The sequence below is a fragment of the Malania oleifera genome, chromosome 13, assembly GCF_029873635.1.
Source record: "Malania oleifera isolate guangnan ecotype guangnan chromosome 13, ASM2987363v1, whole genome shotgun sequence".
Classification (NCBI taxonomy): Eukaryota; Viridiplantae; Streptophyta; class Magnoliopsida; order Santalales; family Ximeniaceae; genus Malania; species Malania oleifera.
The window spans coordinates 68,692,164-68,719,859 of record NC_080429.1 but is presented as its reverse complement, the minus strand read 5'-3'; the positions used below and the strand labels follow the sequence as shown (position 1 = coordinate 68,719,859).

The 27,696-nt window shown below is 37.1% G+C and overlaps 1 protein-coding gene across 1 annotated transcript in view; it reads left to right on the top strand.

Moving 5' to 3' along the window:
* LOC131146785 (surfeit locus protein 1) overlaps positions 1 to 27,696 on the top strand; it is a 39,688-nt gene that overhangs the window by 10,375 nt on the left and 1,617 nt on the right. The window contains exons 4-5 of the mRNA XM_058096571.1: positions 10,054 to 10,228; positions 10,328 to 10,611. Of these exons, the coding sequence (XP_057952554.1) occupies positions 10,054 to 10,228; positions 10,328 to 10,611 (459 nt within the window). The remainder of the gene's footprint in view (positions 1 to 10,053; positions 10,229 to 10,327; positions 10,612 to 27,696) is intronic.

Here is a 27,696-nt window from a genome sequence, read left to right as displayed (position 1 = left end):
CGGTTACAGCATTCATTAACCGAAAATTTCGGTTAATTTAGTTAATTAACCGAATTTGGCCGAACCGACCATTTGCTCACCCCTACTACCAAGTGCATCTATAACTGCTTGTATTGATAAAGCAATATTGTGAAATCTTGCTTCCGAGCTTTCAATTCTCGAGATCTTTGTTGTTTTGATTTTCATGGGTGCACTTCTTTTCTTTTCTTTTCTCTTGTCCATTCTTTCTTTTGTCTTAGTAGAATCTTCTTTTCTCAACAAGAACATGGCAGCCAACTGAGAACCAAAAGAGAGGGAGTGAGAGGAAGAGAAAGCGATGAAAATGTAGGCATAGTTGAAGCCCTTGTTTTATTGAAGGGAAGAAATATGGGAAATGGAGGGAGAGTGATGACAAGAACAGGGATAAAGCTCTGTTTTGGAAAAAAAGAAAAAAGAAAAAGGAAAAGCTCTGAAATAGAGGGAAATATATAAAAAAGCCACAACCCCACCTACCTCCCTAAAAAAAAAGTATACAGGTTTGTAACTAGACTGATCGGTACTGACTTTCCTAGCTCTCTCTTTTTTGGGGACAAGGGTGATAAATGCAGAATTCACATTAGTATTCACCTTATTATGGAATCATGGAATTCTTCAAAAGAAAAAAAAAAAGTTCCAACGTTCCCAAGTTATTTTGAAAGAATGCCATCATGAAGTCATGTGTGCCTGGGACCTTGTCTCTGCACATAGCAAAGACCATTTTTCTAATTTCTTGTGCCTCAAAAGGCCATTCTGGCCACCAAGCAGAACTCTCCTGTATGGGACTCCAATCAAGGCTGAAGGTTTTTTGAGAAGAAGAATAACCATTCTTACTTAATTTCAAGAGACATGATTACAAGATAAATCGTAGAGGAAGACCACCAAATTAGGAAGGCCACAAAATCAGCAAATCAAATCACCACAAAATCAGGAAATCAAATCAGCAGATCTCTAGGCCAGAAAACAGGAAACAGAAAATACTAGAATCTGAAATAGAATTTCCTAATTTATTCCCTAGAAATCTGAAACCCCCCCTCAAGTTGGAGCGTAAATATCTATCATGCCCAACTTGCTTATAAAGAGCTCAAAACTAGGTCTGAAAAGTCCTTTGGTGAAGATATCGACTATTTGTTGAGTAGTAGGAACAAAAGGCATGCAAACAGCTCCACTATCAATATTTTATTTTATGAAGTGTCTGCCAATCTCTACATGCTTCGTGCGATCATGTTGTACTGGATTTTGAGCAATACTTATGGCAGTTTTGTTGCCACAATACAACTTCATTGGCATGTTCACTAGCATCCACAACTCTTCAAGAATTATCTACAGCCATAGCATCTCACAAACTCTGTTAGCCATAGCCCTATATTCTGCCTCGGCATTGCTCCTTGCAACCACATTCTGTTTCTTGCTTCGCCATGTGACCATATTTCCCTAGACACAAGTACAGTATCCTGATGTGGATCTCCTATCAATAATTGAGCCTGTCCATTCTACATCAGTGTATGCCTCTATGTTCTACTGTGTGGTCTTCTGGAAGAGTAAACCCTTGCCTGGTGTACTTTTCAAGTATTTGAGAATCCGATAAACTACTTCAAGACGTTTCTTGTAGGGTGAATGCATAAACTGGCTTACCAAACTCACAGCAAAAGCAATATCGTGTTGTGTATGTGATAAGTAAATTGACTTTCCCACCAACTTTTGATACTGAGTTGTATTCACTTGATCACCTTCCTTGTCATCTCCAAGTTTCTAATTGGGATCTATTGGAGTGTCTACTGGCCTACAACCGCTCATCCCAGTCTCCTTAAGGAGTTCAAGGACATACTTCTATTGGGAGACAACAATCCCTTTCTTCAACCAAGCAACCTCCATTCCAAGGAAATACCTCAGAGATCCTAAGTCCTTGATCTCAAATGTTGATGAGAGGGAAGTCTTCAATTGGTTCATCTTAAGTACGTCATCTTCAGTGAGAATTATATCGTCTACATACACAATTAGTATCGCTATCTTCCCATCCTATGAATGTTATAAACATCGTATGATCACCTTGCCCTTGAGTATACCCCTGACTTTTATTAAACTGAGTGAATTTCTCAAATTAGGCTCTTGGTGATTGTTTTAACCCATATAAGGACTTCTTCAGTTTACACACCTTTGTGCCAAACTTTTCACCAAATCCTGGAGGTGCATCCATGTACATTTCTTCCTCTAGGTCTCCATTGAGAAATGCATTTTTTACATCCAATTGTTGCAGAGGCTAGTCACGATTAGCTGCAAGTGAAAAAAGAACTCTTATAAAGTTTAGCTTTGCGACTGGGGCAAATGTCTCCAAGTAATCAATGCCATAGGTCCGAGTGAATCCCTTGGTGACCAATCGAGTTTTATACCGTTCTAGAGAACCATCAGGTTTATACTTGACTATAAACACCCATTTGCACCCTACAATTGTCTTTCCTCTTGGTAGATCAACTAACTCCCACGTGCTATTTTTTTTCAAGAGCTTTCATTTCCTTGAAGATAGCCTCCTTCCACTCAAGAACTTTCAGAGCATCCTGCACAGTATTAGTAATCTCCATACAAGACAATTGTGAGGTAAAAGCACGAAAAACAGGTGAGAGATTTTCATATGACACATAATTGGACAATGGATGTTGGGTGCAAAACCTCAACACTCTTCTCGACAGCAATGAGAAGTTCGGAATCATTGAACCTAGGATTGGAACCAAACTTGGGTTTAGAACTAGAGGACTTAGAACTCGAAGATGAAATGGATTGAACATGAGTAAAGGCTCGGTGAGGACATTACCTAGAGGGTTTATGGATTTTGGACAGTGTAAAGGATTGGAAGACCCTTTCTTTCAAGTTGTCCTCTGTCAAGAGTAGACAATGTCAAATGGTACCAAAGTTGTGGTGTTTTTTTTTTTTTGTTTCTCCTTTGCAAGTCATTATAGGATTATGAACATCATGAGATGGCACTATAGGAAGACATGCCTTTTTAGAAACTAAAAAAGTCAACGCACTTTCTCCTGGTATAATAAAGCTTGGGTTTTCAAGTTGAATAATCAAAGTTGGGGAAGGATCATTTTGTGAGTCTTTAGTTTGGAAAAAATCATGAAACACAGTGTAACATCCATGGTAACAAATATTTTTTTGGAAATGGGTTCAAAACATTTATACCCCTTTTGAGTGGGAGCATAACCAACAAACACACATTTTGTGGCTTGGGGTTCAAGTTTTCCTCGATTATGACTATGAATATGAACGAAAACAGTATGACCAAATATCTTTAGTGGTAAAGAAGAAGAAAGCTGATTTGTTGGATAAAACTTATGAAAAACATCAAAAGGTGTTTCAAAGCTTAAAACCTTATTAGGCGTTCTATTTATGAGATATGTAGCAGTAAGAACGGCTGCATCCCAAAGATATTTAGGTACCTGATTGGTAAAAAGTAATGTCCGAGCTACTTCCAATAAGTGTTTGTTTTTTCTTTCAGCCCATTTTGTTGCGTCATGTCGACACAAGAGCTTTGATGACAATTCCTTTTTCAAAAAAAATTGATCCAAAATGTTTTTGAAATATTCTCAACCATTATCACTCTGCAATATTTGAATATTTTTTTTGAAATTGTTTTTGTACCATGGTGTAAAATTTTTTGAAAATTGTTTCCACTTCAAATTTTTCCTTCATCAAATAAACCCAACTTAATCTCGTGTGATCATCAATAAAGGCCACAAACCATTTTTTGTCAGAATATGTAGATGTTCAACATGGGCCCCAGATATCACTATGAATCACAGTAAATGGTGTAGTTGGTTTGTAGGTTTGGGTGGAAAAGGATGCACGATGATGTTTAGCAAACTGACAAACTTCACATTGAAAAGAAGATGGACTTTTATTTCGAAATAAATTGGGAAACAAGTATTTTAAATATTGAAAACTAGGATGGCCTAACCTATGATGACATAACATGATATCATTATCTTTGAAATCAGAAACATAATTTAAGCAAGTACTTTGCCATTGTCTACTCGAGTTAGGTCCATCGTCAAAACAATAGAGTCCATCTTTTTCCTTAGCACTACCAATCGTCCTCCCCGTGGTCAATTCCTGAAACTCACAATAGGAAGAGTAGAAATTAGCTTGACATTGATGATCAGAAGTTATTTTACTGATGGACAACAAATTGCAAGACAAATTGGGAACATGGAGCACATCATAGAGAGTTAACAATGAAGTGAGTTTGATAGTTCCTATCCCGGCAATTACCGAGAGTGAACCATCTACAATTTTGACCTTTTTATTGCCTACACATGGACTATAGGATGAGAACAATTTGGAGCAACCAGTTATATGATCAATTGAGCTAGAATCAATTATCCAAGAATAAACAGAGTTAGGAATAACACCTAAAAATGCAGTAGCAAGAGAGTTACCTTTTTGCACCAAAGAACAAGACGAAGTTAAGTTCAGTTTTGGAGATTGAAACAATTTGTACAGAATTGCTCCTTGGTAAAAGGGACTACATCCGAGTTGGTAGAAGGCTCCTGAGCTCTTCAACAGTGGCTTGGTAGGCGTGATTGTCATGTTTGGATTTTGGCTTCCAATTTGCTGGTTTACCATGAAGCTTCCAACATGTCTCCTTCGTATGCCACGGTTTTTTGCAATGCTTGCACCACGGTTTCTTACGCCCGTCGTTGTCAGAATCAACACCTCTTAACACAAGAGTAGAGCTCTCAGGTTCCAGGTTGAAACCAGGCTCGGTGTTGCGCAACATGATTTTTCTCGTTGACTCCTCATGTCTAACTTCAAAAAAAACTTCCTGAATAGAGGGCAATGGCTTCCTGCCGAGAATGCGGCCTCAGACCTCGTCCAAACTCCAATAAAGGCCGGCGCTAAAAACATGTAAACCCTGTTGTTTTCCTCTCTCTTCTTTTGGTGAGCATGGTCGTTCGAATTCTCCCAAACATCATCATTACACTGATCAAGTTCCTACCATAACGTTACCAATTTGTTGTAATAAGTAGTAACATCGCAATCATTTGCTTGGATCTCTAGAGTCATGTTTTCAACTCAAATATTTGAGAAGAATTCTCCTGGTCCAAATAAAGATCTCGAACGGCCTCCCAGACGTCTTTAACAGTGGGAAGAAATAGGTGAGGTTTTCCAATGGCAGGTTCCATGGAATTGATGAGCCAAGAAATAACAATAGAATTTTCGGACTGCCATTTTTTTAGATTTGGGTCACCAACAGCAGGTTTCGATATTTCGCTAGTCAAATGCCCCATTTTGCCTCTGCCATCGATCACCAATTTTACAGACTGAGCCCACTCGAGATAGTTGTGCCCATTGAGTTTTGTAACCATGAGAGAAAGGGCTGAATTCTGGGAATAGTAATCAGCAGATACAGGCTTGGGAGGAATAGTGGGATTGGGCGGAATGGTTTCGGAAGTATTGGAAGAGCCGGCAGGAATTCATTGGGCGCCGGTCAATGCCAACTTATACGACATCATCAGGAACAAAATAGAAAAAGAGCATGAGGCTCTGATACCATGAAGGTTTTTTGAGAAGAAGAATAACCATTCTTATTTAATTTCAAGTGACGCGATTACAAGATAAATAGTAGAGGAAGGCCACCAAATTAGGAAGGCCGCAAAATCAGCAAATCAAATCCCCACAAAATCAGCAAATCAAATCAGCAGATCTCTTGGCTAGAAAACAGGAAACAGAAAATACTAGAATCTGAATTAGTAATTTCAGATTTTATTTGCAAAAAATAGAATTTCCTAATTTATTCCCTAGAAATCCGACAAAGGCCTTTCACCATCAATGTGTTTCGGGTAGCTCAGAAAAAAAAAGTTCATAGAAGTTAGTGGTCTCAACTCCAATCTAAGATTGACCCAGCCCCTTGCCTGAGTCTAAAGTCAACTTTATGTAACTTTTCCTCCTCGTCCCATTTGCTACCCTATGGAAATAACTAGAGTTAGTCCCCCTCCTTCACCCATTTTGCACTAGACCTTTGACACCAACAGATATCCTCTCTCAATAGGAGAACTTCTAACTCATTACTGAGATCAGCCCTCCTACACTTATCCTCGATGAGAAGACCGCACTCTTCTAACCTATCCAACCCCGTGATTTCAGGGAGAGTGCAATTTTTTGCATCTATTATATTCCCAAAAGTCTCTTTATTCCAATCTTTCAGCGTAGAATTCAGGAATTTCAACTTTATGAATTAAAAACCCTTCCATCCCTCCACTTGACACTCGCCCCACCAGCCTAACATTCTCTCAAAAGGATGGATATGTTATCCAATTGTTCTAAAAAATGTGGAGGGTTGGGCCCCCACTTCACAGGGTTGGACTCTAAAAGGAGAAGGCAGCAGTCAAAGGTGAATCTAGGAGGATTTACTAGACAAGATGTGGAAACAATGCATTGGATAATTAACTGCAGCGCAAGGATGGAGTTTCAACTACACCAACGGAGGTGATATCTAGGAAGGGTATAATGGATAAACTGGATTTAAAAATGTGTGATGCTGTCGGAATTGAACTGTGCTTTGATGGGGTTAAGTTACTAAGTTCGAAGTGAAGAAGGGTTGAATGCGGCTAGCAAATTTAAAGTGCTTGGTGAACTACGATGGGAAGGGGTTTTCTTAGTTAAATTGTTCTATTTGTTTATTTTTAGTTTTATTTCAATATTTTTTTATTTTTAAATATTATTATTATTATTTTTTATGTTGATTCTGTTTTTTATTTTTTCCAATGAACTTCTTTCCCCCTTGGTTGTAATTTGTCTTCCTCAATCTAATATTTGAAAACACACACACACACACATCCTCCCTTGGGGACATAAATTTGTCAATATGGGAGCAATCCTATCTCTCCCCAGAAGCCGCCCAAGTTAATTGATTGTTACCAATACGAATACCTCTAAGCCCACAACCCCAGATAAGGAAGTCGAACTTTCTCATGCTCGTAGAAGTCCTAGGGCTCCCTAGGATCTCTCTAGACAAATTTAAAATCCCACCTCCCCCCCCCCCCCCCCCCCCCCAACTCCCACCAAAAAAAAAAAAACAAACCAAACCAAGTAAGGACTACACAAACCAACTACTAACTCCTCAAGGAATTGGCTTTCAAAGAGACAAAAATCAGCCCATAGGCAGAAGTGAATCACCACTCCACTACATCTCTAATGTCAAGGTGGACAGAAGGACCCCTCGAGGACTTTCTTAAAGGACACTACTCTAATATCCCAAACAATAATTTGACCCCCTGGCGCTGCCCAACAAAGTAAGAGACACCTAGTCTTGAAGGCTTAGTAGCCACTAAGTTTTTTAGTAGAGTATTCATGAATACCATACCATATCATGAATTTTTAAGACAAAAAGGACTCCTCAATGACTTTCTTAATGGATGCCACTCCACCATCCCAAACAATTATATGACCCCTTTGTGCCCGCAATGATGTAAAACACACCCACTCTTGAGGGTTAATACTTGGTAGCCTCCAAGTTTCTTAGTTAGTAGAGTATTCCTGAATAGCATACCATATCATTAGTTGCTAAGTACAGTGGACGCATCAATTGCTCAAAAAATAGTATCATATGATATGATATATTTGATCATTTCTAAACAAGTTATGTTAATTTTTTTATGAAATTTTCTCCTGTTTTATTTTCTTTTAGGTTTCTTTTGATTTGATGACCTCTTGTCCTTATTGTGTATCCGTTGCTTTCTCAATTAATAATATTTATTTTTGTTATCTAATCTAAAAAGGGGGAACATTATAGCCAAAATAATAAAAAATTCTAGCACTGCCAAGTGCCAGGTGCATCCGTAACTATGTGCATTGATAAAGTGCTTCAGAGCTTTCGTTTTCTAAGGTCTTTGGTTGTTTTGATTTTCATGGCATCATGGGTGCACTTCTTTGTCTTTTCTCTTGTGCATTCTTTCAGTTATTAGTAGTATCTTCTTTTCTTATGAAGAACATGGCAGCCAACAGAGCCAAAAGAAAGGGAGTGGGAAGAAGGGAGAGAGATGGAAATGCAAACATAGCTGTAGCCCTTTTTTTAATTAAAGGAAACAAATCTTGGAAACAGATGACAGGAACGAGGATAAAGCTCTATTCTGAGTGAAAAAAGGAAAAAGCTCTAAAATAAAGGGAAATATACAAAAAAGCAACACCCCGAGCCCTTTCTGTGGTCGCCTTTTTAAATTTCACATGCTACATCTTTTCTTCTTGTCATGTTTTAGTTTTAAAATCCAAGAACACCCGCTCACTTTTCAAAATATGACACTCCACTCCTTGAGGCTTTGAAAACTACCACATAACCCCTTGAGATTTGATTTTATTGATAAAATGAATCTTTTGTTAGTTGATTGTTAGTCAATCATTAAGTTTAGTGAAAAATAACTAAAATTTATTCTAAATAAAATGGCAAATTTACCTTTCTACTCTATTTTGATAAGATAAATTAAGAAAATGACATTAATTTAACAAATTAAGTTGGAAAAATTGATCAGTTAATTACAATATATTTTGAAAAAAGTAAACTTATAACTGAATTGAGTACTTAGCAATTTAGCCAGGTCAATCAGTTGACATAGGCATGATAATATAATTAAATTATTATTTTTAAAAAAATTAAAAATTATGAAAATAAATAAATAATACTAGTAGTTAAAAAAATACTTAAATAATTATATTGTTACAATAGATTTGCTGTATAGATTTCATGAAATTAAATGACAAAATATATCTTTAACAAATAAAATAAAGTTTTAAAAAATAGGCTTAGTTCGCATGGTTGGTTGAATTGTGTCTTGCTTTCTAGATCTAGTTGAATTCCATATTTAATAACATAGCAACTTGAATAAAATCAGAAAATGTCTATGAATTGTCTCAAATGGTCAACCAATAATAAATTTGAGTTTTCTTTATCCATTTAGCATTCATATTTCTTTCACATAGAAGAACAAATATCCAATTTTATAATTCTAATTTATAAAGAATGAATTTTAAAATTTTAGTTTTTTTAAAAACGCTATGTTTAGTGGGACTAAGGCTTGGTTTTGTTGTTGTTGTGTTTAGCTGTTAAATTTTTATAAAAATTAAATCTAACAAACATTTTGTAGTATTATAATTACTAGGTATTTTTATGATTTATAAATAATTTTATTTTTCATATAAATTTAAATAATTTTTATTTTTCATATAAATTGAAATAATAATAGAATTTTTTTTGTTATGTTGATGTCAATTGGTTGAACCAAAGTGATTGGATTAATTTGAGAATCAATTAGGTTTTTGAGTCGCTGCATTTTCAAGATTATGCTAACCAATTTTTTTAGTTTATTATTAAACAGGTGTCATTTTTAAAAAATCATTTTATTATGGTTAAAATTAAATTTTTTTTGCATATACTTAATGATTGACTGATAGTCAACTAATGGAAGGTTCATTTTGTCAATAAAATTAAACCTTATGGGGTTCTTTGTTAGTTTTTAAAACAGAGGGTGGAGTGTCATTTTCAAAAAACTCAGGGGGTGTTGCTGGACTTTACCCTTAAGTTTTTGTTGTGGGGGTATGCCTCTCCAAACCCAAAAGTATGCTGCCTTTTCTTAATCAAAAGCCGGAAGCTAATGCCTTTTATTTTATTTATTTTATATCATACTTTAACGAAAAGCCCCTCAAGCACATTCACCAATCGTGGTTTTAATCGGGGGCCGATATGTAAATTTTACAAAATTAGGTGATGTGAGTGCTTCATCCAAGTGGCGTCTGATCCCTGGGGCTCACCTAGGCTTTTGCCTGATTGACATTGCATGGCTGGACCTAAGTGAGCCTTTCAGTGTGCCTTGCGTCGCATGGTAGGCCAGCATGAGTGCCTTTAACAACATTGTGACATAACATTATTTCATTTGAGTCATGTCCATGCAACCTTATTGTCTGTCTCATTGGGATTCTTGATTGATTCAGTAGATGATTTTTTATCTCTTATTTTAGCTAAAAATATATTGAGAAATTTTCTCTCAGCGTGCAGTCTCCAGTTCTGGTCAATAGAGGATGGGTTCCTCGCAGTTGGAGAGACAAGTCTTTAGATGTTTCACGAGACATTGTACAACCATCAAATATGAAACATTCCTCTGTTCAAGAGAGTGAAAGACACTCTTGGTGGAGGTTTTGGGCTAAGAAGCCTAGAGATATTGAGGTTGTTTCTTGTCATTTCATCATGTTTAATTTTTTTTGCAGCCAATTCATTTTGAAGATGACATTGGTAACAACTTACAAGACTTCTTGCTGCTTACAGGATCAAATTCATGCTGCAGCTTCTGTAGAAGTAGTTGGAGTTGTTCGCAGCGGTGAGAAGCCTAGCATATTTGTTCCAGCAAATGATCCAAGCTCCTTTCAGTGGTTCTATGTTGATGTCCCTGCTATTGCCCATGCTTGTGGACTTTCTGAGAGTGCTACATACATTGAAGACATCAATGAAAACATCAATCCTAGTAACCCATACCCTGTTCCAAAGGATGCAAATACCTTAGTTCATAGTTCTGTGATGCCCCAGGACCATCTAAACTACACATTGACGTGGTATGTTTATTGCCTTTTTCTATTCAATTTATGCTTGCATAAACAATTCTTTTATGCCTAAGTGATTGAATATTATGTATTGATTTTTTCCCCCGTGCCTTACGAGATTAGATATCAACCATGGTATTAAAAATCATCCGTTACACAACATCATTATGTAACAAAATTGGTGCCTTTCCAGTACAGTTAACAGGACAATATTTCACGTGTGTCCTGATTCACATGGGTACCACCAGCACTGCCATGGTGTTGTAACGGCTGTTATTGTCCTTTATAGACCTTTACTGTCTGCAACAGGCTGTTATGCTTTCAAACTGGTCGTGAATTTTGTTCGCAAATTTTTGCTCTAATTTTTTACTTTCTAAAAACATTTCAATCTTTTAGAGCTTGAAATAGAATTATGAACTATTTTCATGAACAATATTCATGAAGTTAACTCAAATGAAATTCTTCTATTGGTTAGAAATTATATTTGTAACATACATCTACACCCTTCAATTGCTTGAAAAATCAGGTTAAAATTTAAATTTGAAGCCAGGTATTTTTTAGTCTCTGCTCCATACCACTTATTCTTTGATTAGATGTTTATGCTTTTACATGACTTTTCTGTCAAATAAAAAAGGCTGTCTGGCGCACAAAGCTCTTGTCCATGCAGGGTCCCGGGATGGTGGGGACCAAGATGGGTCTATAGTATGCAGTCTTACCTTGAATTTTGAAGCGCAAGAGTATAAAAAGCACAAAGTGACAAACTATGACTGCATAATCAAATGCCGCGAGGAGACTATAGAACATGCCCCTATGGCAGCAAGAAAGAAACAAGCAAGCTCATTGTGTTGGTGATGACATGAATGTCTGCCAGAAGTACAAACTCAATAAACAGAATGCAGATATTCTGTTCAATGGCAAACAGAGCTGAGTATACTAGGTGAATCAGTAGCTCGACGAGGTGATTGGTCATCTAAGGGAGTCGTGATGTCGGAAAATGTTCATGTTTGTTCAAAGTGTGGCACCATGGGTATCAAGTTTAACCCAAGTCCTTCCACTAGGCTAGTTGGTTGTGGTACTTTGAGATGGCCTTATCTCTTTAGGTCTTTCCTTAGGTGGTAACATGTTGTGGATTCCTTTTGGGGCCCAGTTTTTGGGAGAGTTTACTGGAGGTTGGATGTGTGGAAAGGTGTTTTTTCACTCTTGGTGGTCACACCACTCTTATTCTTGCTTTCTAATCTTCTATTCCCCTATATTACCTATCTCTTTTCAAAATGCTGTGGGAGTGACCAATAGGCTAGAGAAACTAATGAAGGATTTCTTGTGGTTGAGAATAAGTGAGCACTATAGAGACTATCTTGTTAGTTGAGCAACTGAGTAGGTCCAAAAGGGAGAGAAATTTGGCTCTCAGTAACTTGGTTTCCAAAAGCTTCTATTTGGTAACAGGGTATGGTGTTTCCATTTATAACCTAACTCTCTTTGGCATAAAATTATCTAAGTAAATTTGGACTTCTTCATAATGAGCACGATGCTAATTTTGGGGTTAGCATTGCCTATTCTAGTCCTTGATAATTAGTCCCAAATTCACCATTTGTTTCTCCCTCGTGCTTAGTTCACTATGGTAATGGAGAGAGAATCTGATTCTACGAGGATCATTGGATTGGGGGGCTCCTTTGGCTTTCATGTATCCTTGTCTCTTCCCTTTTCCTTTTCTTAGTGACTCTCCTGTTGTTTTTTTTGTCCACTTGCAAGAGAGTGGGCATTCTTAGTTTTTTATTTGAAGAGGAAACTTAATGAGAGAGAACTAAGCTACATTCTTTCCAGTTCAAAGATTCACTAAAGAGTTTGGGATCTAGATTCTTTTGGTGTTTTTTCTTGTAATTCTTTCTATTCTCATTTGATTCGTGCTCCTAATTGACTTGCTCTAGAAACATAGACCTTATAGGGCTCTTCCACCTGATGTGTGTCTCCTTTGCTTGAAGAGTGGAGAGACTTACTCTCACTTGTTCTTACATTGTCAGTTCTCTCGGTCGTTTGGAACAAGTTCAGAATTCTTAGAGAGAGGAGTTTGCCCTTCCTCCTTGGAGGCATTTTGCTCTTTGACTTTTAAGGGGTTGGTAAGAAGAAGGAGAAAAAGGTTTTGTGGAAATGTTTGATTATGGCTGTATTTTGCTGTATATGGTTAGAGGGATGACAAAATTTTTAGGAACTTGGACACCCCCCTTGACTTCCTTTGGATTAGAGTGGTGTTTGTTGCGTCACTCTGGACTTCGATGAATGGATTCTTTTGTCATATTCCTCTAGTAGATTTATAGTAGGAATAAGTGGCTTTGCTTGAGTAGATCTTTTTTTTTTTTTTTTTGCTTCTTTTATTTTGTTTCAAGTGGACATCTTATCCTCCATTTTTCCCTTTCTTCTCCTGTTTTACTTTTCTCCTCTTTTTCTTTTAAATTTCTTTGTTTATTTTTCTTAAATAAAATAAGTATGGTGAAGAAGAATATACTAGCAGAGAATGGCGAAAAGCTATGAGGGTTAGCAGACAATTAGCGCAAGATAGAGGCAGCTAATTTCATGTGAGGCAAGTCAAGATTTGAAGATGGGTTGGTCTGAGCCTTGGTCCTTCACAATTGTATTGGATCTGTACCCTTTGCCAAGTAAAATGGGTAGTTTTGGTTTTAATTTTGATCAAAGAAGGCCAAGGAGCCAGCCCATGTGGGAAATGTTGAGGCCTAGTGTACAAGGACTAAAGGGAGAGCTGGGGATTCGTTGGAGAATTTAATGGGTGTCTACTCAAGCCCAATATTCTGATTCAAGGACAAGGTGAACGCAGCACAATGGAAGCTAGCTTAGAATAACAATGATGTAGATGAGTCTAGGAGGCTAGCTATCGTCTTTGGGTCTTCAGCTGAAGACGGTTGTTCTCATGGGTGTATTTGAGTTGATTCGAGTAGAAAAAATGAGATACTCGAACTCGACTCAACTTGAAATGTGAAGTTCAAAACTCCACTTGAACTCAAATCAATCTCAAAATTGTTGAATTCATCGACTCATCTACATATTCTTAAAACTTGAACTCCACTCAATTAAGCTCAATTTGGATATATATGTTAAATGTATACATAAAATATATATAAAAGCTCAATAAGGCTTGTGAGTAGTATGACGAAATTTGAACTCAACTCGTGAAGCTACTCTGGTAGTTCGAGCTCGTTTAGAAGTTGAGCGAAATTGAGTCGAGTTAGAGAGTGAGTTGCTAGCTGGTAGGCTTCGATTACTTACACCCTTAATTGCTATTGGATCGTAAATATACATTGTCAACACGTTGGGTGCATAGGTGTGGATATATGGGAATTGCTTTTGAAGCAGGGCAGGTAGGTGCGAATATGGTAATAGCTTTTGAAGCCAAATGAGGTGATTTTGATGGGAGAGAAAAAACAAATTTAGCAAAAGGAAGGAGAATAGGTGATATTTCAAAGAGTGATAGTGATAGACACTAGCCATCATGATGGTGGTCTGTTTCTAGATGAGTTTCAAGAATAATTTGGTTATGGTTCTGATCCTTTTGATTTAATTGGGGATTTCCTCCTTCTCCAATGGAAGGTTTCTAGGGTGTCCCTGTCTTCGAGGCTGGTCGAATGGGTAAAGGACGATAAGGATGCATTTTGCCCACTCTTATGGAGAAGATAAATCAGAAATACTTAGAAGCTCGACAATTGCTGGATAAGACAAGTCTGTGGTCCTCTAATCCGTTAGGAAGCTGAGGGTAAATGAAAGATGAAGGGTCTGTGCAATTAGCTAACTTTGCAGTGTTTAGTGAATTACGATGGGAAGGTTTTAAAAAGGGAGTTTTCTTATCAAATTCTTTTTGTTTCTTTTGATTTTTGTTTGTTGTTTTCATTCCTTGAGGATCTCTTGTCCTCTTTTTAGATTGTAATTTCATCTCATGGTTTCAAATAGAAGCCATGACTTAACTTTTCTTGGGTTCCCGATACCATTACACACTGCAGGAAGAAAATTAACAGCCATAACTGCTGCTACGAGCTGATATATATTTTTATTTTCTTAATTTTTCTTCTCATTTTTTATCTTTTTTTCCTTCTCATAAGTCATTCTTGGTGAGCTATCTAAAGAGAGGGGGGAGAAGATTATAATGAGGATGATAATGATTTAAAAATTATTTATTTTTATTAATGTTTACAAGTGTGGCTTTAAGTAACAATTTGATAAAAGGAATATTTTTTTAATATTAATAATTTGATATTTCTTTTCTGTATTGTTCAACTTCAACCTTTTCTCTTTCCAGTTCTTGCTGTGTTCAAGTTGTTTCTTAATGATAGATTTTATGATTATATATTATAAATTTTAAATCTTAGGATATAAAATATAACATGTTGGTCTAAGACTTTAATTGCATGTTTGGTACGTAGGAAGGAATGGAACCGAATTTTTCACTTGATTTCATCCTATTCCCCATTTAAATTTTCACTCCATTTCTTTCCTACCTCATTTGGTCATTCCATTATGCAAGCCAAAAATGCTTTATTAGATTTTTATTACTTTAACAAATAAGATAATATACTTGTTTAAGTTATTGTATTTTTGTGTATTAATGGAAAAGTGAAAATATATATATATAATTTTTCTATCAAAAGCATTTTAAAAAAAATGCAAAATATTTTTTTTTACTAGTCAATGTTAGTAAGTCAAACTAAAGGATTCAAAATGCAAACTCTTTTTAAGGAGGGTTAAAAGCTTAAAACATGTGAATAAACCAATATACATAAGATTGTGTGTGCTTTAAAAAAATTCACAGCCATTACACCTGCTTTCCACTACACCCATTACCGTTACACTATGCTACCCACTACTAGCTGTTTAAATCCGTGCTTCTCCTTTATTGATACAATTTATTTTCACCAAATTTTTTTTTTGAAGAAATCGGGTGATAGGAACGATATCTTACCACCACCACCAGTGAAATATTACATGCCATCCTTCTCTTGTTGTATATCGATCCTCTTCCTCGTCTTGAGAATCTGAGATCCTGAATGATTCAATGAGAAGGGAAAGAAGGTTATGGAGGAGTTATGAGATTTGGTTAATTGACTAAGGGAAATTTAGGCACATATAATATAGATGAAAGAGGAATAGTAGGAAGCCAAAGAATATGGTTGCTGTGAAACCAGGGTAGTCAAACGATCAGCAAGAGTAACCTTAAGAGTGTTATGTGTTGGTTTCAAGGACTAAAGTACTGTGTAGGAGGAGACACCAGAATCAATGACCCAATGAGTGGAGGACGAAGAGCCAAGAAGCTTAGAGTTTGCCTGAATGGGCTGCATGCACTTACATGTAGAGGACTGAGTTTGGAGCTGGTGAACCATGCGAACAAGATTGTTATACTCCTAGAACATAATAGATATACGGAACTCCCTAGTGGAGTGATGTCACTGTGCGGGGTCCAATTCTGGTGAGATATTGTCCACTTTGGCACACTAGCCTCGTGGTTTTTTCTTATAAAAGGTGTCTTACATAGTTGGAGCCCAAACCATCCTTATAAGCTCAATATTTCCCTAGTACACATACAATGTGGAAATGTGACAAGTGGCCATGTGTATTGGAAGTGTCAACAGCCAAATCACGCTTGACCAGAAACTTATTAGCTCAAGTTGATTTCCCATTGGGGTCACTACAGTGGGCAATGGTTTTCCTTGCCTAAGTGTGTGCAGGCTGCACGAGCTGTCTTCTGCAGGATGTCTGTTGTGCAGCCTTATTACATGCCTTCATGTGGGAGGATTTCAGGAGTTCCTTTGTCCTGTCTTAGGCCATAGACGTGGGACAAAACCCAGGTGACCATGTGGGATGCTCACATGTGACCTAGCCTTTCGCAGCAAACTACCCCCACTGGTTTTGAATCTTCGTCTATTGATCAATTTATTAGTTTAAACTTTTTAACGCAAAATAGTTGTGGATTCTCGTTAATAAGAGAGGGAGAAAAGTCCTGTATGACTAGAAGTATTCAGCCAAGGATTGCAGGCATGCTAAGAGTATTGTATAAGCTGGGTTTGCTTGTCTAGAAATTTCCTCTAAAACTTGTCAGGGCTTTTGAAATATATTGTGCAAATTGATCCTGTCTGCTACTTTATCACCTGCAGTAGTCATGCCAATATGTGGTCCCCATGACTTTCCCTTTCTGCATCTTACCTTCAGTAAGTTTGGTTCTGTTTGGGCTCTGACTCAGAAGCATTATATACAGAATTTTTCTTGTCGAAAAGTTGCATAAGCTTCCACATTTTTGTTGCACCCTTACCCTTGTGTGCTTAATTCATGCCAACATATGATCTTGCCCCACATTCAGTGAGCAGAGATTTTAGGAGATGTGTATATGTAGACTTTTGTGCCTCTAGAAGTTACCATGGCTTTTGGAGTGCATCATGCCTGTTAGAAAGTGATTCAGTCATGCTGTCGTATGATTAGTGGTAGCCTTTCCTCTGAGAAACCAATGGAATACCAGTGTAGGGGGCAAAATGTTGATAAGCCATTTAACATCCCTTGTCCTTGAGATGTTCTAATGCTTAATAGAAATCCCATATTGAGTAAATTTGATAACTGTAGTTTTATATTATCACTTCGTGGAATGGCTCTGTACAACAATTTCAGCTTTTAAGTCCTGTAGATTTGGGCACTTCTAAGGTATTACAAGCTCATTACATATTCCATGCTATGGTATACCAGCGTTAGCTGGAAATGAAGGGATGATTAGAACTGTATTGGAAGAAGAATATGAACTCCATGCAGTCTATGATTTTGAGTGGAGGAACATGGTCTCCACTGTGCTAGACTCCACTGCTTGCAAGTAGAGGAATGTGCACTTCTCAAGTGTTGAGCTCCACATTGAGTAGCAAAGCACATGGATCGTGCTATATACCCTCATTAGGGCAGGAGGTGCATGGTGAGGAATCTGTGTTTGAGGTGCTGGACTTGCTTGATAGAAATCCCACAATGGGTTGTGGGAGTGCGTTAGTAACACTGAGCTTAAGCTTTTATGGCCCATGGATTAGTCTCTTCTAAGGTGTTACAAGCTCATTCCAAGATCCCTGCTCAGGTCCTTGATGACCTATTTTGCATTCGCTGCCATATAATCATGATTGTTGCCAGTTATTGTTTGTGGCATGAATGTATGAGATTAATATTTTAATTTCCCACATGATTCTCATTGTCGCAGTTATATATTATCATTATTAATTTAGTCTTTTTCATGATTACATGTAATCAACTGCTATGAGGGCCGACGCCGATTTATACTTAATGTTTGATTTGTCGTCAGTATGCCATATGGTGGCCAATGGAGATTAACTGGGTTTCTAGGATAATTTTGAGAGATTTATCTTGGCATGCTTGAATCAAAGCCTGTTCAGAAAAGTCCCATCTTCTTTACCTTTTCTTAAGAGAGCCTGCATCCATTGTGTGTCATTTGTAGTATATCGTATTTTTAAAACTGCTACTTAAATTATTCAAGTAGCACCCATGCTGTTAGTTCAATAAGATATCCATTCCTCCTTAGTTGAGGTACTAGATTGCATTCTTCTATTAGAATATGGCCACTTGTCTAACACTAAAGTTATGTTTGGTTTGCGCTCGCCTATTTCTAATAATAGAATAGAATGGTCATAAATAAAGATTTTGATACCTTGCAGAAGGAGTTGTCATGTCAACATAGAGCAAACTAAATGCGAATATTTTTATGAATCCATATTCCTATCATATTCCATGTCGAATAAAATAACACAGGCTTTTGCTTGAGTATTTTTTAATCATTATATCCTGTACATTATTATTACACTCCCATCTTACTCCCCTCTATTCCAAGGAATAGACATTCAATGAACCAAACATGACTTAAATACAAACAACCCACAAGGAAAAAATAAAATAAAAAACATAAATTTCTTAAGCATTTGACTCGTTTTACTTGAAACTGTAGAAATCTCACTCACTACCATTTTTATATCCACACATCATCATGCCCTATTGTCTCATGAATATTTCTAAATGTTTCATTTTCCTTGGCATTTTACTCTCATCCTCAGACTGCCTGATGTTCATTTGCCTATCAATTGACATTTGAGCTTGATATGAACTGTCTAAATCCAACACCCTCCCCTCCACAACAACTATCATGAGGTCTCCAGTGCCTGATACAAATAAAATATTTCATAATATGAACCTTCATAAAAATTGAAAATTGAATGATATCACTCAAGTTGCTTCTAATTTTTTAATGAAAAAAATAAATACTTAAAGGTAGCCCAACAGACACTTGAGCTGTTGCTGACTTTACATGGTGACATGAGCCATGCCATGCTATGATAGCCTAAATAGAAACATTATATTGGCCATAGTTGTTAGAACTGTAACTAATATGTATCGTATCATACAATTATCGATTTTTGAATTGCAAGATTCATATTGAGAAAGCATAAATCAGTTCAAACTGCATAGGAGAATATGTATCGTGTCATACAATTATTGATTTTTGAATTGCACGATTCCTATTGAGAAAGCATAAATCAGTTCAAACTGCATAGGAGAATCACAGAAGGCTATGAACTGAGGGTGAACCATACAATCAAATCGAATTGCACATATTGTGGGATTCAGAAATATTGGCTCACATCCCAGATCCAGTCAGATCAAACTCCAAAAACCAACTTGAAGCCTTCTAAACACTTTTTTTTTTTGTCATGATGAACTTCTATTTACTGTTCATGTGAGTTCAGTCCAAAAGAGAGAAGAAAGAAGTTTGTTGGCCTTCTTGTATTTTTGCCTCTTTTCTGCCATTGAAGAAGATTAGAAAACCAGAATTGTAGAAGAAAGCCAGTCTTGATAGGAAAACCAAAGTTGACTAGGTGGGTGAGCTTTTGATTGGCACATTTCCTTCTCCACTCCAGATTTAAATGTGCAGATTTTATTAGTTTTTATAATTTAATAAATTTTTTCTATGTTTTTATTTTCCTTTTCTTCTTGTTTTAGTTGTTAGAGAAAGCCCTCCGATCTGCTTTCAATGTGGAGGTGAGCTGCAATCGAAATAATCTGCTCTGGAAATAATTATTACTTGTTCGGAGGTGGCAACTCCTATTGACAAGGTGGCTATGGTTGTGAGGTGCTAAAGGCTGCTAGGGTTTCTCTTGGGGTTGATGAGAGAATGCAGATGGGCCATGAACTTTTTGATTGTCTTAGATTTGGGCTAGTTACTCGAGAAAGGAGGAGGGCATTTATTATTGAAGATGGGTCAAGCCTTTGAACAGGCCCAATGCGTTAAAGATGCGTACATCAATAGTTTTTTTGGCAAAAAAAAAAAGAAGAGAGGGTTGTTCCTTTTCTAAGATGGGCCATTGTAATGATCAGGCCCATGGCCATACTCTTAATTGGTGTTTTGAAAGCCCAAGAGCCTAATCAACATTATGATAAAGGCCACAGGGTTTCTTTTGGGAGAAATTTAAGCAGTAGAAAAACTTGAGAAGTTTTAAGGAATAAACATGAGGATAGTGGGGTTCTTGGTTTGAGAAAGGAGAATTTTGTCAAAGATACTAAGGGGGATGGATATCTCAGATGGAGTATGAAATTCAATCAATAGGAGAACAAATTGATGAGTGTGCTATTAATGGTTTCGGTCAAGAGGTAAGTATTTATAGGAATTTATAGAATGAAAATGAATGTAAGACGGATGTGGTTATGAAGGTTTACAAGCGTCAATCAACAAGGATTCAAGGAAGGAGGGGAAGACAAGAAAAAATTCGTTGTTAACAATTCTATGAATTCGAACCCATGGATCAGGAGAGGGGGGGGGGGTGCAAATTATTAAAAATCGATGATGCTGGGAATTTTTATGTTGAGGAATCTCAAAATTGGATAAGGTTAGTATGGGGAAAATTATGAATTAAATTTAGAGAAAGAAAAATGGGAAGATGCCTCAAATAAGGATAGGGAATTTGATAGTGTTTTTGTTTGTGATAGAAGTTTATAATGGATGAGAGACGTTAAAATTTGGATTGGTCTAATTTTACGGATGTATAGGGGTATACTTCTTATGTATCCCCTTCCCTACTTGAAGGTTTAGAGGATGTTTCAATCTTTGAAGGAGAGCTAGTTGAGAATTTGGTTGTGTGAGGAATCAACGTAAGGATGGGATAGTACCTACACCTATGAAGCGGCTCAAATCTTTTAGATAAAATGGGATTATGGATGGCTGATCATGGAGGGATTGAAGTTCAATTGGATTGAGCTAAAAGTAAATCAACATAGTTCAGCAGGAATTAGCAAGGCTTCAAAGTTCTATCAATTATGAAGGGAAGGGTTTAAAGATAGGGGTTTCCTCAATTAGGGTTTGTTTTCTTTTTTTTGTTTGTTTTTATTTTATTTATTTCTTCTAGGGTTTTTTTTCTTTTTTATTTCTTTCTCTTTTTTGATTTTGAGGATCTCGTCCTCTGCCCCTAGCTTGTATATTTCTCTATTCTCTTAATACTTCTTTTGTTATTTAAAAAAAAAAAATCTACAGAGTTCGATCCAAATTCAAGGCTTGAAATTCATGCTCCAAAATGGGGTTAAAATGTTTAAACCACTAGCTTCCTTTCTACATTGGCGCATGATAGGCGCAATTTTTATATATTGAAAAGATTTTTGGGAGTCACTCATCCTCTTGGATGGCAAGGAAGTGTCTAGGTGGATGATGTTTAATGGAGACTTGTGGGAGTTGAGGTTTTGAGAGTTGAATAGAGCCCATCCTACAAAGGTATTTAGGATTATCATTTTGAGATGCAAGAACTTGGAATTTGAACTATGGATTTGTGCAAGGTTCACATGCAGTTTTTTTTTTATTGGGGGGGGGGGGGGGGGCGGGGGGATAGGGTTGATGTTGGCAGTCCTTTGGGTGAGACTATTGAGCCGTTGTAGAGTCAATTTTTTTTTTTTTTTTTACAATATGACTTGGAAAAACAATAAAAAGCTCGTCCGACATAGCTCTGGCGCTGCAACATTTTTGCCCTTCTCTATCTCTGACGATGCAGCTTCTTTTCCCCTCTCATCAATTGAAAAGAGGCTCTCAAACGACTAGTGGAGACTATTGAAAATGGAGGAACGGGTGGATGATGAATCAAAAATTGATATGGAGTTGGCGTTTGCATGGGAAGGCCATTCGACTATTAGTGTGGAGCATAAATACTTTGTGCAAATCAGCTTGATTCCTCAATCATTCAAATATCGAAACTCATTGGGAGACACTTCTCCTTTATTCTGCTAAAGAGTGAGGAGTTTTTTCATGGATTATGAAGGCTCTAAAGGTGAATTCAAAGGAAGTCGAGGTGTCAAAGAGCATATTTGAGGAGGCCTTAATCTCAAAGGCAGAGGCGCCTCGGTAACCCATCAATTTGTGACTTAACATGAAGGGGAGATTCATATTCATAGAGAAGCGTACCGAAGGAGGAAAGAGGAAAGTCCTTTGTGTACCTGAATTCAAGAGTAGCAAAGTTTGGAGAAGCTTCTTCAAAGATCTCTAGAAGCTTTTGACTAAACTTGATGATGGTTTTGCTTTCTAGTGTATAGAGTGTGGCTCCTTAAACCTTTTATTAGCCATGAGATGCACACAAAGAAGTGGAGTGGGGAATCAAGGCAATCAGAGAAGTGATCTTTTGCCGATGTCGTCAAAACAACGCCGGCAAGGGAGGGAGATCAAGAGAGGGACTGATCCCTCGACTTCATGGGCAAAAGGATTGGTTTCCATTCCAATTCGAATTTCAAATTGTTTTTTATTCCAATTTAGGAGGAACCTCTGTCTCTTCGTGGATTTAAGGAGTGGGTTCATTAATCCATAGGCTAGCGGGAATCAGCCTCCTGGAGGGTGAGGAAGTAAGAGTTGAAACCTAGTTAAGCTCCTGATTCCTCCAGTTGCAGCTGGCATGGAAGGAGACAGACCCTCGGCTAATTGTTAGGTCTCTCAACCTAAAGACAAAATCGACAATTCTGAAGAATCACATTTGAATTCAAGGGGGAGAGGGAGTATTATAGCTAATGGGGTTGTAGAGCACAAAGCAAAAGGCAATTTGAAGAGGGACAAAATTGAGTACCTGAATTATTAGTTTCTATGTCCATTTGCAACTTTTCAAAAGTTGATCCATCACTCAGTAAAAGAATTGAGAGTGGTATTGATAATGGTCTTCTTCCTCCAATATTTTTCCAATTTTGAGGTAACAAACGGGGGTGAGAATGATGATGACAAAGAAAAGTTCTCAGACTCGGAAGACGATTTGAGTAGTTTTTGTGACTCGTAAAATGGTTTGTTGATTGATTAGCTACAAGCCAATTTAGTCATGGAAGGAGAAGATGATTGTGTTCAACTCTCAGAGAGACTTTTTGCAAATGAAGGGGAGGAGATATCAATCGGAAGGGGTGAGGAAGATGATGACAAAGAAAAGTTCTTAGACTCAGAAGACAAGTTGAGTAGTTTTTGTTACTCAGAAAATGGTTTGTTGATTGATCAGCTGCAAGCCAATTTAGTCATGTAAGGAGAAGATGATTGTGTTCAACTCTCAAAGAGACTTTTTGCAAATGAAGGAGGAGATATCAATTGAAGCGTAATTCCCTCACAAGAAACTCAACATTTAGGAGAAGAGATCTTTTAATTGTCCTTTGATACTGAACAATGGATGAAGATACTATGAAGAACAACTCAAAACCAAACTAAAGAATTGACTGAAAAGGAGTTTGTCCTTTGTTCCTGAGTCTATCCATGATACGGTGGAAATTGTTGGTATTTCTTCTAATGTCGGAAGGGGTATTGATGAAGTGACAACTATTCATTTGGCCAATCCAAATTCAATCGAATCTAGGAAAGGTATTCTTCCCTTTCGATTCAGTCCTCTTTTTCATTTGATGCTTTATGACTCAAGGAAGGTTTTGCTGGGGGTTATGCCTATGTTTTTGGCATAGGGAGTGGTGAGAGAGACTGCAGATGTAATGACCTAGAGAATTTTAACTATTTAAAATTATAGGAAAGATAATAAAAGGAAAAGGGGAAATAGAAGAAAGGAAAATGAAATTTTAAAAAGGTAACAAGTAGGTGCTTGTCGACGAGCTGGATTTTCTCGTCGACGAGAGATCTTTTGAGACTCGTCGACAAGGATTAACTAAGAGGGTTTGAGATATTTTGAAACTCATCGACGAGCTCACGGCCTTGTCGACGAGTGTTCTTCATGGTATCGTCGACGAGTCCACGTGTCTCGTCAACAAGACCCTGCCTATAAATAGAGTTGCTTTCATTTTTCAGCGAGAAAAATTCCGGATTCTCTCTATCTAGAAAACGGACCCACGGTCTTCTCTCTTCGATTCTGGGCTAGATTTGACCCAGTTTGATGATCCGGAACCACCACGAGGTTCGTAGGTTCGTTCTCTGTAAGGTTGTGGGAGCTGATTGTTGATTTGAGAGGTTTGGGAAACATCCCAAAATCAGGGTAAGTGAGTTATTTTGAAATTTTCTTAACGAATATTGTTATTTGGAGCCTAAGAAATATTAAATGAGTATTTTTCTAAGATTTGAGTAAGTTGGGGTTCTTGGAATACAAGATCTCGTTTTGTTTGGTTTAGGCGGGAATCCCGAGGAACAGGTAAGGGGAAATTTATATATTAAATCAGGTTTTCATGAATTAAATTAAAATGGACTATGTTATATATATGTATATGTGTTTTCATGTGGGTATAAAATGTCAACCATGTAAATTATGTTTTCTGAGTTTAGGGCTACTTATTTAGTTATGTATATGTGAAAATGAACTAATAAAAGTGAATAATATTTTCAGGATAATTATGTAAGAAATGAAAGGTATGTTTTCAGTATATGAACGTTAAATGTTGGTTGGCCTATTTTACAAGGAATATATATATATATATATATGAATTTCACTGCAAAATTGTGTGGTATGAGTAAATGTAAATTTTATGCAAATATATGTTATATGTATGAGATGTAGGTTATGTAAGAAATGTACTGAGAATGAAAATGTTATAAGGATTATGTTGTTTGTGTTTGATAATGCAACCATGAATACAATGACAGTTAAAAGGAGCTGTAAACTAATTGATGACAGCTAAAAGGAGCTGTGTTAGCAGGCTAGCGCATATCTATGTGGACTAACTGATGTACAGCTAAAAGAAGCTGTAGTACAAATGAATGAAATGAAATGGAAATGTGAATGAAATGGATATAAAATGTGAAATGTGAATGATGTAAAATGTGAAGGGTTACGTAAAGTGAAATGCTATGCAATGTTAAAGCTGAGAACAAGAACAGATGTGAATTACTAAAATAATAGACAGAATAATGTATTATGGTATTATCAGTATATATGCTAGTAGAACATGTTATGTTTGGGCGGGGCTAACTCTTCGCCTGAGGGTTTGCTAAGAAAGGCGAGTGCCCTAGTTGTATCAGATGTGGCATTAGGCTGCATAACGTGTTAGGGCAGAGAGAAACTATTTGTATAGGCGGGTAGATTTTCCTATTCTCGGAGGCGTCACTGTTAAACTTTTGTATGAATTGTGTGAGTACGAGATTAATCTATCACTTGAGAGCTTACTGAGTAAGGTGAGTGCCCTGGTATGTTTTAGTTGTGACCTTTAGGTTGTCTAATGTATCAGAGTAAAGGGGTGCTACTTGTATGGGCGAGTAATCACCCCTATCTTTGAGTAGTCTCATGGGTAAATATTTTGCATGTGTATGATTAGGTATAGAAAATGATTTCAGAATTTATATTAATGATTTGCAAATGATATTAGTATGTTATTTATAATCTCATGTTGATCACACACTGTTTTTAATATATATTGTTTCTTCCCTTACGGAGATGTGTCTCACCCGAATACAAATTTATCTTTTTCAGGACCTCCATGAGATCGAACTTAGAGAGCTCGAGGTTTATAGCATTTTTGGGTTATAGATAGAGAAAGGGTATAAACATTTTGATGATATTTTGGGATGTGTATATTTTATGTTTTATGTTTATGTTTTCAATCTTTTGGGTTGTGAATACTGGAAGTTGTTGGCTATGTTTTTGGAGATGTGTAAATATGGATGCCAATGGATGAATGATTTTATATGGAATGTAGATAGACATAGTAAACTTTGGTATTTTTATGATTAAGGATCAGAGTTATGTTTTCCGCTGCATGTTTATTTATGGATTATCAAGATTTTATCGGGCATAACGCACCGGACCGGGTTTATGGGTTCGGGGCGTTACAGCAGAGACCCAAATGAAGTCTTGAATGGCTTGGGTTTGAAACTTGTGAGTCTTGCTAGAGGTTAGGTGAGATTGAGATTGAGTCCTAAAACTTACAAAAGGAGAAAAAAGAAAGTTATGAAAGAGTTAATGAATCTAACCTCGTCTATCAATTGTTGGGGTGGAAAGGGTACATGGAAGGGGATAACACGTTAGATTCTGAAGATTGTCAGTTGGAATGTTAGGGGTCTAGGGGATGTTAGGAGGAGAAGTTTGGTTAGGGAAGATTTGCTTAGGAGTTCTTCAAATATTGTTTGAATCTAGGAGACTAAACTTAAATTAGTCAATGGGAAGGTTGTTAGATGGATTTGGGAGGGGCATAATAAGGATTGGGTCTTTGTACCTTCTCAAGGGTTGGCAAGGGGCATTCTTATGGTGTGGGTGTTATCTCCAAAGTAGATAATCTAGTGGGTTTCTTTTCTCTGTCTGTCTTGTTAGAAGTGAGAGATCGTAGTCAGTGGTTGGTTCGGTGTATGGTCCTTCTAGGCCTGCTCTGAGGAGTTCCTTTTGGGATTGTGGGAGGTGATTTCAATGCAATGAGGTTCCCTTAGGAAAAAGAAGGGGGAAGGTAAGGTTACTCAACAATGCAGAAATTTGAATTATTCATTAGGGAGAGCAGCTTGAGGGATATTCCTAGTAATGCTAATTATTCTTGGTCAGTGGTTAAACCTAGGGCAATGGCTAGTATATTCGAGAGGATCTTGTTCTCTAGCTAGTGGGAGAAGGAGTTCCCTAATCTTTTCCAAGTCATTCTACCTAGACCCACCTCTAACCACTTTCTTATTTTGTTGGAGTCTAGGAAGGTGTCTTGGGAGCCTGCTCCCTCCAGTTTTAAAAACATGTGTTTGGATCATGATACTTTCCAGCCTTTGGTGAGGGACTCTTGGAGTGAGAAATTGGACAGGGTTGGGAAGGTTTTAGATTTATGAAGAAATTGAAGAGGCTGAAAGAAAAATTGAAAGTGGAACAGGAAGGTGTTCAGAGACATTAAGCTTAAAAAGGCCTAGTATTTTAGGAGGGTTGGTTTAGATAGAAAGGAACAAGTTATTAATCTCATTTGAGAGGAGGAGCTGAAGAGTCTCCTTAAAGAATGAATTGGAAGAGGACCTAGTATTTTAGGAGGGTTGGTTTAGGTAGAAAGGAAAAGTTATTAATCTCATTTGAGAGGAGGAGCTGAAGAGTCTCATTAAAGAATGAATTGGAAGAACTGATTTTTAAGGAAATGAGAAGTTTGAGGCAGAAAACGAAGTTTAAATGGGTAAGAGATTGTGATTGTAATTCTAGACTTTTTCATCAGATGGGAAGTGGGAAAATGAGGAAAATTTTGATAAGGGAGCTGGAGTTGGATAGGGGGGAAATCATCTCGGATAATAGTAGGATAGCTTCAAAGATTACTGATATTTATTATAATTTGTTTTCTGAGGTGGATGAAAATAGACCGATGCTGGAAGGGTTAGAGTGGCCTTTGTCTAGTGATAAGATAGCTTGGTTAGAGAGACCTTTCAAGAAAGAAGAAGTGAGATCTACTATCTTTGGGATGGAAAGGGATATAGCTCTAGGTCCAGATGATTTCAATCTGGCTCCCTTTCAAGAATGTTGGGTGATGGTTAAAGATGACTTGATGAAGGTTTTTAATGAATTTTACTGAAAATCAAGCCTATCACGTCATCATTAGGATAATTTGACTCAAATAAGAGGAGAGGGTGCAAAAAAGTAGGTGAGAAAATTCATAAGAAGCGCTCATCCTCGAATCCCATAGGGTACTGTGACACTC